The 13,010-nt window shown below is 43.3% G+C and overlaps 1 protein-coding gene across 13 annotated transcripts in view; it reads right to left on the bottom strand.

The window, feature by feature from the left end:
* The window catches only part of LOC111962122 (pleckstrin homology domain-containing family A member 7), a 180,509-nt gene extending 167,890 nt beyond the window's left edge, over positions 1-12,619 (bottom strand). For 3 of the 13 annotated variants that reach the window (XM_023984970.2, XM_070442948.1, XM_023984973.2), the window contains exons 1-3: positions 12,488-12,612; positions 12,293-12,369; positions 12,069-12,126 (exon numbers count right to left, since the gene is read on the bottom strand). In XM_023984970.2, the coding sequence (XP_023840738.1) occupies positions 12,069-12,126; positions 12,293-12,369; positions 12,488-12,570 (218 nt within the window). In that variant the 5' untranslated portion in view covers positions 12,571-12,612. Of the gene's footprint in view, positions 1-12,068; positions 12,127-12,292; positions 12,390-12,487 lie in introns of all 13 variants that reach the window. The other 10 variants (XM_023984956.2, XM_023984957.2, XM_023984959.2 and 7 more) reach the window with 7 other exon arrangements.
* Positions 12,620-13,010: the final 391 nt, after the last annotated feature.

Genomic DNA, 13,010 nt, shown 5'->3' with positions numbered 1-13,010 from the left:
TTTTGTTTTCCATGTTACACCGGCAACGTTAAACAACACAAGGGGCTTGAAGTAGCCTACTTGAACTTGGAGCTCAGAAATTCAAGTACTGGAATAGGCCTAACTTGAAAAATCGGACTTTGTCAATTTGGTGCTTGAAAACTCCTTGCAATTATTGTAGCCAATTTATAAGTTCTCCTGCTCCCTTATAATTATCAGTGACTACATTTTTGAATCTGTTTTTGTGAGAGATGTGGCCACTTTCGTTTGCTTACAGACGGTAGGCAATTAAGGTCACAGTTATGAAAACTTAGGACACTAAAGAGGCCTTTCAACTGACTCTGAAAAACACAAAAAAAAAGATGCCCAGGGTCCCTGCTCATCTGCGTGAACGTGCCTTAGGCATGCTGCAAGGAGGCATGAGGACTGCAGATGTGGCCAGGGCAATGAATTGCAATGTCCGTACTGTGAGACGCCTAAGACAGCGCTACAGGGAGACTCAACGGACAGCTGATCGTCCTTGCAGTGGTAGATCACGTGTAACAACACCTGCACAGGATCGTTACATCCGAACATCAAACCTGCGGGACAGGTACAGGATGGCAACAACTGCCCGAGTTATACCAGGAACGCATAATCCCTCCATCAGTGCTCAGACTGCCCGCAATAGGCTGAGAAAGGCTGGACTGAGGGCTTGTTGGCCTGTAGTAAGGCAGGTCCTCACCAGACATCACCGGAAACAACGTCGCCTATGGGCCCAAACCCACCGTCACTGGACCAGACAGGACTGGCAAAAAGTGCTCTTCACTGARGAGTTGTGGTTCTCTCTCACCAGGGGTGATGGTCGGATTTGCGTTTATCGTCGAAGGAATGAGCGTTACACCGAGGCCTGTACTCTAGAGCGGGATCGATTTGGAGGTGGAGGGTCCGTCATGGTCTGGGATGTGTCACAGCATCATCGAACTGAGATTGCCTGCWATGAKKACAAWCTCAARGCTGTGKGTTACAGGGAAGACATCCTCCTTCTCCTCATGTGGTACCCTTCCTGCAGGCTCATCCTGACATGACCCTCCAGCATGACAATGCCACCAGCCATACTGCTCGTTCTGTGTGTGATTTCCTGCAAGACAGYAATGTCAGTGTTCTGCCATGGCCAGCGAAGAGCCCGGATCTCACTCCCATTGAGCACGTCTGGCACCCAGTTCCTACATTTGAATCCTACAGGTGAATCCTACAGGTGAATGTATCAAACCAGTTGCTGGGATAAAAGTTTTGTTGCGCACTCTTCTCAAACAATAGCACTGTATTCTTTCACTGTAATAGCTACTGTAAATTGGACAGTGGAGTTAGAATGACAAGAATTTAAGCTTTCTACCCATATAAGACATGTCTGTCCTGGAAAGTTTGCTGTTACTTACAACCATTGGCTTGCCTGTTTTGCATYTTATTTTGGCATTAATAAGTGTCACATATCAGTTAGCAAACAATGTAAAAAAAAAAAAAAAATAAGATATATATATCATTGAGTAAATAAAGCCGCATACAAACATGGTCTCTTTTCTGCTTTCTTGAGTAAAGCAGCTCCAAAATGCAGGTGTTTCAGCCTAGCTCAGTGCTTTCTGTGGTGGTGGGGCAGCCAGCAGAAAATAGGTGCATTGCGCCGTGATTGGCTCAGTGTTCTGTCACTCATGGGGACACTTCATCACAGGCCAAGTCTAAGTCCTTAGTAAGGGTAGACATCGAACATTTAAGCCCTTTGGGTCCTGCCATAGAGTTACATTAGAAGAGCCCTTCCAAGAAGGCTCAAGGTCATTGGCCACAGACAAAATTACGTKAAATCACATTATATGTACAGTAGCTTTGATTGGACTGATCATGTCAACATCTTACTTTCAAAATCATAGCTAGCAGTCATCATCATGAATCAAGTGGACAATCTACTGGCAAATCCTTTTCAATCCTCGTCYTATGAAGAGAAATAATGTAGAGAAATTATAGATAAAACGTATTGGTGCTCATGGGCCATTGGACATAAACATTACACAACAAGTTGGAAATRGCAAATTCAACAATGAGTGGTTTGGAAGGAATCCGTGGCTAACTACAAGCATTGCAAAGCAACCARTAGCCTGCTATTSAGTGGAGTGGCTGTGAGTTCCCCCCATAAATCCAGAGAATGCCKAACTTTGATGACAGCATTTGCCCACAGGACCGCCGCACCACCTTCCTGTTAAATGAGCACAGCACAAGGTGAGTCCAAAAATGTCTTGTAACGTTATGCTGCTGCACAAATTATGTAATATGCTATGGAGATATGTATATTGTAGCTAAGAAAGTAATACTAAGTGTATGTTGTGTAGTAAGCTATTAGTAGCCCATGTGCCTCAACCTAATAATTTGGTCTATTTTCACCAAGGCGGTATTGTAAACACATCGTTCGTGGCCAGTGTGTGTTTGTTTGCAGACTTTTTTTGTACAGCTTTGACAGTGCTACTGACAGTAGTGGTGGCGTTTGGCTTGCACGTGCAAATTCAACACAACATTCTATAATAGAATATATGTTATTTGACGTGTATCTTTTTTGACACGCAAAGACCCAAATGGCGTTCAATGTGCCTCACCCTAATAATTTGGTATATTTTCACCTCTTAATTTCACCTACTTTTCTAACTTGGTGGTGCACATGAAGTCTAACCTGTTTTAGAGAATGTAATCAAATATTATAAGAGCTTTCATTGTCTGCTTATATGCCCCCTTCATTTATCCTACGGTTCTGACTTGGTGTACAGAGAGAACACTTTAAGAACGGCCCATGTTGTGAATTCTGTCGCTGTACATTTCAAACGTGCTGAACAAAGTTATATTGAAGACATCCGTCATCGCTCGCTCATTATTGTCTTCATCGAAATTACAGATTGCCTCTTATCCGCTTGTTGTCCCCTTATTCCATAGTTTGTACATCTCAATTGTCAGTAGAAACTACATTTGCTTAAGCAAGTCAGCCATATCAGCGATGTTCTTTTAAAAGGCAGTAAATWAGSCTGAATMAACTGTTTCACTGCCAGACAAGACTCTGTTGATAGCCAGGTGTAGCAGTGGTAAGGTGTTGGGACTGCTGTAGGGACTCTGCTGTTGGGACAGRTTTATGTAGGCCCTAACAATTTGTGGGCACCGTTTGTCACCATTAMAYTGCAATTAATGTATTGTTTAGTGTTGTGTTGTATAGGYGCTTTGCTGGCATGCATCCCACATTTTTTTGTTTTCTTTTTTGCCCCACCAAGATTTACATGCTAAACTCGCCACTGCTTACAACGTCATTCTAGTCACATTACAAACGTTAGCAACAACCGTCCCGGTATACAACCGTCCCACCGATCCTACGGGGATCCTTAAGAGGTTTTTAAAGAATGTATAGACCTAGGCCTATGTTGTTGTATAGGTGGAGTTATGGGCCAATTTGCAGAAGTTCACTTTAATTCCAAMAAGTACACATGTGGAACTGCATAAAAAAATTATATATATCATTTTTATTTCAAACCATTTTGAAATGTTGATCCCAATGTCACACATTGGCCCAATTATTTGTAGAAAGACCCATACAGCTCTCCAAAGCCCCTTGGAGGTCTAAGTGGAGCCATTACCAACTTGCTCCCACCTACCCAGTGCKTTCAGATCTGCTAACAGGCTAAAGGAGGAGGCTAAGAGGACTTGGGTTTAGGGGGTGGGGGTGGGGGTGGGGGCTAGAAGTGCCATCTTTCATTAGAGATTGGCCCTGACATCTGCTACTCACTCCTGGCTGGGCCATCTGCATCCCCCCCCAGTCCTTCTGTACCAACCATCCCTCCTCCAATAGGCACAGCCGGAGTTAAGATCCCTCTGACATTCCTGCGAGGGGTTTATCCCCTAGTTTTCCTCTTTCATCCCTAGGATTTGATCCCGCTCTGCCCCTGCAGCGCACGCACGATAGCAGGCTCAAGGGACTCCTGAAGGGGCTCCYAGCAAGCTACCCCCCCTCCCCCATTTGTAGCCCCTGACATCCAAAGGGAGGAGGGGGTGTATGTGACGTATGTGTGTGTGGACCCTCCCCTGGAGCGTAAGCAGGACTATTCACCACAAACCCCAGGCAAATAAGAGTCTGGAGGAGTAACAGTTGAGACGGATATGAAATGTGGCCCAATGCAAACAGCCAGAGGCACAGATAAGGCACACATTTGGCCTTCCTATCTCCATAATGAATTCATCATCATCTTTGAGCTCAGTCTGTTTTGTTGATGTGTTAGTAAGTAGAAAGAATGGGGTTTCGGATGGCTGCGTTTTGGTGACGCACATAAAGACGGTTAGAATATGCGGTGAGATATTGTGAATGCACAGGTGGGTACATGCTCTTTTCTTTCACTTGAGTGCCTCTGGGAGACTTGTGTTTTGGTGGTCTAAAAAGTGGGTATACTTTCAGTAGTTCTTTCCACTTAAAGCACACAGCTCCCATTCAGGTAGTTGACATAGAYAGTTGGCTTGACAAATCCGGAGAAAAGACAGATTAGGTATCTAAAGAAAGTAGCTATGCTTTYGGTCGTGTTTATTTTTTTCATTGTATTACAATTAGTGTTCATTATTTGTTCTCTGTCATTGTATCATCCAAAGTGCTGGAGTACAGAGCCAAAACAACAAACATTTGTCCCTGTCCTGGTCCCAGGCCTGTTTGCACCTAATTGATTGACATTGGCCGTATGAGTTGGTAAGACAAGACAAACAGACCTGGGACCAGGCTAGACCACACTACTCCTGAGCGAGAGAGAAACACAGTGAGAGGGCATTTCACCAGAACTCTCCCATGTCTGTGGTATGAGCAAGGCAGTTAACACACTGTTCCCCGAGCGCCCCGAAGACGTGGATGTCGATTTAAGGCAGCCCACCGCACCTCCCTGATTCAGAGTGGTTGGGTTAAACGCGGAAGACACATTTCAGTTGAAGGCATTCTGTTGTACAACTGACTAGGTATCCCCCTTTCCCTTTCATGTCTCTGAAGAGAATGCCAAAAATGGACAATAGTAAATTGACTGAGGGGGGAGAGTGGGGTTGTGTTATGAGAGCATACAAGAAATGGGGCGGATTAAGACACACACACACACACACACTTGATAAAAACAGACTGCACCGATCTAACGGCATAACGGTTACTTTAAGTGGACATTCAGATCACAGGGGGAGGTCGTAAATTACAGAACTGAGGGTCCAAAGACAATGAAAAACACATTCCATTGGAGAGAGCTCTTTGATATTGTAAAACAAATATGAAAACATGTTCAGCCAGTCAGTAGCAGTGCCGGCCAGAACAAACACTGTTTGAGCCCTTGAGATGTTACAGAAACATAACCTTTGAAAATAGTCCTCCCCACAACTAGAATAGGATATTGGGTTGGAATGGTGTTATACTTCACCTTGTTATTTTTCCACAAGGTTCCCACTCGTACGGCAGTTGTGTGGCCAGAGATGAGGCTGTACAAAGCTCAAACTCCCAGGGAGGAATAGTTTGAAAACAACACAGGTGGGTGGATGTCAAAAGAGAGCTATAGGTGAGGTCCAGGCCTCTGAAGTTTGCATCTTTCATTATTGGAGTCTCATATACAGTGGGGAGAACAAGTATTTGATACACTGCCGATTTTGCAGGTTTTCCTACTTACAAAGCATGTAGAGGTCTGTAATTTTTATCATAGGTACACTTCAACTYTGAGAGACGGAATCTAAAACAAAAATCCAGAAAATCACATTGTATGATTTTTAAGTAATTAATTTGCATTTTATTGCATGAACATAAGTTTTTGATACATCAGAAAGCAAGAACTATATTTGGGTAAGCAGCATAAACCTTTGTCTGAATTACAGAGATAATACGTTTGCCCTGTAGGTTCTTGACTAGGTTTGCACACACTGCAGCAAGGGATTTTGGCCCCTCCTCCCTACAGATCTTCTCCAGATCCTTCAGGGTTTTCGGGGCATGTCTGACTGGGCAAATCACGGACTTTTCAGGTCTCCTCTCAAAGATTTTCCGTATTGGGGTTCAGGTCTGGAGACATCGCGCTAGTGCCCACTCCAGGCACTTTGAGATGCTTCTAGCGGAGCCCTCCTTAAGTTGCCTAATGGCTGTGTGCTTTGTGTCGTTGTCAGTGCTCGGAAGAACCAGGCCACGACCATTCTTCATGGCTCTTACTGAGGGAATGGAGGTTGTCTTGGCAAGATCTCCGCGAATAGAATCCATGGCCCATCCATTCCTCCCCATCCAATGTGATACGGGGTTGCAGTCGTCCTGGTCCCTTTGGCCAGAAAGAAGCATCCCCAAAGAGATATGGATGCTTCCTCTACCTCGCGAGTCGTCAGCTTCACGGTTTGGGATGGTGGTTCTTGGGGTTGTTACTGCAATACTTCTATCTTCACTCAAACCAACGGCGAGTTTGGAAGTATAGAACCTAAAAAGCATTCTAATTTTTGTCTCAATCAGACCACTGACCTTTCTCCCATTCCCTCCTCTGGATCATCCAGATGGTGCATTGCAAACTTCAGACAGGCCTGGACATGGCCACTGGTTAGCAGGGGGACCTTGCGTGCGCTTCAAGGATTTTAATCCATTGACGGCGTAGTGTGTTACTAATGGTTTCTTTGAGAACTGTGGTCCCAGCTCTCTTCAGGTCATTGACCAGGTCCTGCCGTGTAGTTCTGGGCTGAATCCTCACCTTCCTCATGAAATCCATTGATGCCCCACGAGGTGAAATCTTGCATGGAGCCCCAGACCGAGGGTGATTTGACCGTACATTGCTGAAACTTTCTTCCTAATTTTTCTAATAATGGCCAACAGTTGTTCCTTCTCACCAAGCTGCTTGCCTATTGTCCTTAGCCATCCCAGCCTTGGTGCAGGTTGAGCATTTATATGTCCCTGATGTCCTTACACAGCTCTCTGGTCTTGGCCATTGTGGAGGGTTGGATCTGTTTGATTGAGTGTGGGACAGTGTCTTTTATACAGGTAAGAGTTCAAACAGGTTGCAAAAGTTAATACAGGTAAAGAGTGGAGAACAGGAGGGCTTCTTAAAGAAAACTAACAGGTCCTGTGAGAGCCGGATTCTTAACTAGGTTGGTAGGTGAATCAAATACCTTATGTCATGGCAAATAAAATAAGCAAATTAATTTATTTAAAAATCATACAATGTGATTTTCTGGATTTTTGTATTTAGATTCCGTCTCTCACAGTTTGAAGTGTACCTATGATAAAAATTACAGACCTCTACATGTTTGTAAGTAGGAAACTGCAAAAACTCGGAGTGTATCAAATACTTGTTCTCCCACTGTATATATATATATATATATATATATATATATATATATATATATTATATATACATACATACATACACACACACAAGTCCAATGCTGGCCAGACAGGCCAACTATACTGAAGTCACTCACTAGGATTCATTTCACCAGGGAGTATTGATCCTGCAGTAGTCCTGAGTTGCATAATAGCATTGTCACATAACAGCAGACCCTATGTCACAGTAGTGTTATCTGGAATCATAACACGACATGCTGCCAGGTCACAGTTGTGATGCTCTGCACTCCTGGCAAGGAGCTTGGGGCTCCCGAGTGGAGCAGCGGTCTAAGGCACTGCACCTTGGTTCGAATCCAGGCTGTATCACCAGCGGCCGTGATTGGGAGTCCCATAGGGCGGTGCACAATAAGAATTTGTTCTTAAATGACTTGCCTAGTTAAATAAAAGGTCACATTTTAGAGTGGAGACAGACACTGGAAAAGGAACTTCATTGAACACCGACATTAGCAAATAGCATGCAAGTGCCCTGAGCTTCATTGTTTACATTACCTCCCTTTATAGGTATCAAGAGTGCTGGGCCTTCACAATACTACAATAATAGCTGTATGTAAATAATAGCACATAGGAAAACTACACAGAAATGCAATGTCCCAAGGAACACAAAGAAATAAAACAATATATTGAGTCACACTGACAGCGGAAGATAAACTGGGGGAAATCAACGTGTGAAATCTCAACTAGTGTGTAAATCGACAATGGACAGTAGCCTAATACACCTTACTGAAACTAATAGCGAAGAGGACGATAACACGTCGAGCCTCACGTCAAGATCATAAGTGTCAAGATCATAAGTGTCGTAGATGTCGAAAACATCCCGAATAAGATTGTCAAACACGCGCAACATTTTTTGCAGACTAAAGCAGTAGCTGTGATATTGAACAACCAATTTTCCAGATAGTCAAACAATAGTCACAAGTGTTCAATGCACAACCAAGTCAACAAGAGAGGGTGCGTTGTAGACTAGCCCTTGGTCACGACTCTCAGGTCCATTACACGTAAGAGTCATTAGACYAAGGCGTCTTCCGTACGGGGGAAGTTTTGTTCAGAGCCCCGGGGCGCTAGGTCTGAACATTAACACGCATCGCTTGCGGTACAGTCTTGGAAGCATAAGGATCTAATCTTTCATAWCAGCAAGAAATAATTTTCAATTAAAAAATAAATAAATACACGCCTTTATAGGGTTAGGATTATGGGTTCCCACACAGCCACATCTCCATGTTACAGCGCTTGTTTACAGAAAACAGATCTGACTACCTGTGCTAATTAGCTAGCTGCGTCTCCTTGACACCTGTATGTAGGAAGGCAGATGCCACAAAAGTGTTGTCGCTGAAAAATGCTGTCGGGCGCAACTGCTAAAACAGAGGTACAGTCAGTGGTGACCCGTCATTCAGAGCAGGTGGGGCAGAGTCCCACCTGTTTGAGCAGCACACTTTTTGGTTAAAAATCAAATATATATTATATATATATACACATATACATACACTACTGTTCAAACGTTTGGGGTCACTTAGAAATGTCCTTGTTTTTGAAAGAAAAGCTAATTTTGTCCATTAAAATAACATCAAATTGATCAGAAAATAAAGTGTAAACATTGTTAATGTTGTAAATMACTATTGTAGCTGGAAACGGGAGATTTTTTATGGAATATCTACATAGGCGTACAGAGGCCCATTATCAGCAACCATCACTCCTGTGTTCCAATGGGACGTTGTGTCAGCTAATCCAAGTTMATCATTTTAAAAAGGCTAATTGATCATTAGAAAACCCTTTTGCAATTATGTTAACACAGCTGAAAACTGTTGTTCTGATTAAAGAAGCAATAAAACTGGCCTTCTTTAGACTAGTTGAGTGCCTGGAGCATCAGCCTTTGTGGGTTCAATTACATGCTCAAAATGGCCAGAAACAAAGAACTTTCTTCTGAAACTCGTCAGTTTATTCTTGTTCTGAGAAATGATGGCTATTCCAAGTGAGAAATTGCCAAGAAACTGAATGTCTGGTACAACGCTGTGTACTACTTCCTTCACAGAACAGRGCAAACTGMCTCTAACCAGAATAGAAAGAGAAGTGAGAGGCCCCGGTGCACAACTGAGCAAGAGGACAAGTACATTAGTGTCTAGTTTMAGAAACAGYCGCCTCACAAGTCCTCAACTGYCAGCTTCATTAAATAGTACCCGCAAAACACCAGTCTCAACATCAACAGTGAAGAGGCGACTCCGGGATGCTGGCCTTCTAGGCAGAGTTGCAAAGAAAAAGCCATACCTAAGACTGGCCAATAAAAAGAAACAATTAAGATGGGTAAAAAGAACACAGACACTGGACAGAGGAAGATTGGAAAAAAGTGTTATGGACAGACGAATCTAAGTTTGAGGTGTTCGGATCACAAAGAAGAACATTCGTGAGATGCAGAAAAAATGAAAAGATGCTGGAGGAGTGCTTGATGCCATCTGTCAAGCATGGTGGAGGCAATGTGATGGTCTGGGGGTGCTTTGGTGGTGGTAAAGTGGGAGATTTGTACAGGGTAAAAGGGATCTTGAAGGAGGAAGGCTATCACTCCATTTTGCAACGCCATGCCATACCCTGTGGACGGCGCTTAATTGGAGCCAATTTCCTCCTACAACAGGACAAGCACAGCTCCAAACTATGCAAGAACTATTTAGGGAAGAAGCAGTCAGCTGGTATTCTGTCTATAATGGAGTGGCCAGCACAGTCACCGGATCTCAACCCTATTGGACTGTTGTGGGAGCAGCTTGACTGTACGGTACATAAGAAGTGCKCATCAAGCCAATCCAARTTATGGGAGCTGCATCAGGAAGCATGGGGTGAAATCTTTTTTTTATTTTAAATGTCATACAAACATGGTCTCTTTTTTGCTTTCTTGAGTAAAGCAGCACCAAAATGCAGGTGTTTCAGCCTAGCTCAGAGCTTTATTTGGTGGTGGGGCTAGCCAGCCGAAAAATACAGAGCGTTGCGCCTGATTGGCTCAGTTTTCTGTCATGATTGGCTCCGTTTCCTGTCACTCATGGGACAGTACGTCATCCCCAATTCTAAGGTTAGAGCTCAAAACTGTTAGCCCCTTGGGTTCTGCCGTAGAGTTATATTAGAAGTGCCAATTCCAAGAAGGCTCAAGGTTATTGGCCACAGATAGAATGACATCAAATCACGTTTTATCTACAGTAGCTTTGATTGGACTGATGTCAACATCTTACTTTCAAAGTCTTAGCTAGCAGTCATCATCAGTTGTCATCAAGTCGACAATCTACTGGCAAATCCTTTTTAATCCTTGTCATATGAAGAGAAATTATAGATAAAACGTATCGGTGCTCATCGGCCATTGTACATAAACATTACACAACAAGTTGGAAATCGCAAATTCAACAACGACTTGTTTGGAAGGAATCAGTGGATAAGAGTTGCAAYGAAACCACTAACGTTAGCCTGCTATTCAATGGAGTGGCTGTGTTTTTTTTTCTCTCCCAGAGTTCCCACCATAAATCCAGAGAATGCCAGACTTTGATGACAAAATGTGCCTACAAAAGGACCGCTGTGCCACCTTCACAAGGTGAGTCCAAAAATGTCTTTATGCAGCAGCATACATGGTGTAACATGCAAGGGAGAAATGTATACTGTAGCTAAGAAATGAATACTTAGTGTATGTTGTGTAGTAAGCAGTTAGTAGCCCATGTGCTTCACCCTAATAATTTGGTCTATTTTCACCTCTTAATTTCACCTACTGTTCAAACTTGYTGGTGCACAAATAGCCTATAACATGTTTTAGAGAAATGTAATCATTGAATATTGTAAGAGCTTTCATTGTCTGCTTATATGCCCCCTTTATTTATCTTACGGTTCTGTCTGACGGCCCATGTTCTGAAATCTGTCACTGTACATTTCAAAAAGTGCTGAACAAATAGTTATATTGACTACGTCCGTCATCGGTTGCTCGTTAATTAGATTGCCTCTTATCCGCTTGTCGTCCCCTTATGCCATAATTTGTACATCTCAATTGTCAGTAGAAACTACATTTGTTGAAGCAAGTCCGCCATATCAGCTATGCTTTTTTTTAAGGCAGTAAATGAGGCTGAATGAACTGTTTCGCTGCCAGACAAGGCTCTGCTGAAAGACAGGTGTAGCAGTGGTAAGGTGTTGGGACTCGGCTCTGCTGTTGGGACAGCTTTATGTAGGCCCTAARAGTTTGTGGGCACCGTTTGTCATCGTTATAGTGCAACCAATYCATTGTTTGGTGTTGTGTAGTGGCTTTGCTGGAATGATTCCCKKATTTTTTTTGTTTTGCCCCACCAAGACTGACATGCTAAAATCGCCACTGGGTACAGTCAGTAAGTATTTTGCATTTGTGAAATTATTTTGATSTGATATGAAAGTAGAGGGATTTATGTTTCTAGAACCATACCACAATTGAGAATCAATTCACGTTTASATAGAGTATTTGGCTGTTTTGGCTTCCAGAGCCAATTCGCCTATAAACAGAACATGTAAGATCCCTGGACTAAAGAGTAACGTTAGGTTCCTTTAGTCCATTATCGGGCTAGTTGTAAAACAACTGTAACTGAAGTATTTTAACCTATGAACACACACACCTGTCAGTAGGCTAGAGGAGACATATTTTTTGCTCCCCTAGTAACCTCAACGGCAGTAGTGCGCTCAGGTACTTCGCCACAACATAATATAGTCGAATTCAATTGCTTTGACTTACTTTATGAAGTAGCTGGCCCCTTCGTTCGTGAAACCCTCTTCCCATCCTCGAGGTAAATCTGCAATGGGCGAGTAAAAATGTGCGTTATCTTCGAGGGTAGGCGCATTCCCTGAAAGTTTCGTGCATCATTAGGCTACCGGTATATCAATAACGCACAAAAGAAACCCGCTCTTCTGCGAAGTAGGCCAAACAGCATTAATAATCTGATACGAATGCATGCATACCTGACCGTATCATGTGTCCGGAATTGACAGGTTCGCCCGTTTTCGGATGGAGCCAAGCAGTTGTGTTCGTTTCATCGCTGCCAGAAAGACAAAACACCTGTTAAGAGGAAATAAACACTAGCCAATCGAACTCTCCTTAAAGAGCCAAAAAAGAACGACCACATTTCGCCTCGCCAAAGCACATATCCGACTCACTGAACGAAAAACACCCTGCCATCTCCGCAGACACCGTAGGACCAGTGCTCAGGTAAGGTCTCCCGCCCAAGCGGCGCCGCCATGATCCCGGTATGAAGTCCTATTTCATTCCCTCTTCATGGAGTCTCCAGGGCACTCAAATCCAATGATCACCGCCAGGGCGAAGAGGCGAATAAAGGGGAGGGCTGTCAGCTAGGCTACTCAGTTGACGGAGAAGTACGTTTTCTGAGTAGSCTACTTTTGTCTGCCGACTGAATGAAAGTTACACGTAGTTGGAAACAAAAAGGAGCTCTAGAGTAGCGGCTTTGGTTAATTTAAGGTTTTGTAGTTACACGTGTAAGCCAATTATTGCTCTCAAAATAGTTTTTCAGAGGCATGTTCTTATTTAACACAGGGTCCCCAAGGCAATCGGTGCATTGCAATCTATACTGAACAAAAATATAAATGCAACATGTAAAATGTTGGTCCCATAAAAGATGGCAGACATTTTCTGTGTGCACAAAAATAATATTTCTCTCAGATT

The sequence above is a fragment of the Salvelinus sp. IW2-2015 genome, linkage group LG4q.1:29, assembly GCF_002910315.2.
Source record: "Salvelinus sp. IW2-2015 linkage group LG4q.1:29, ASM291031v2, whole genome shotgun sequence".
In the NCBI taxonomy this organism is placed as follows: Eukaryota; Metazoa; Chordata; class Actinopteri; order Salmoniformes; family Salmonidae; genus Salvelinus; species Salvelinus sp. IW2-2015.
The sequence above is the reverse complement of the archived record's forward strand: the minus strand, read 5'-3'. Positions and strand labels throughout refer to the sequence as shown.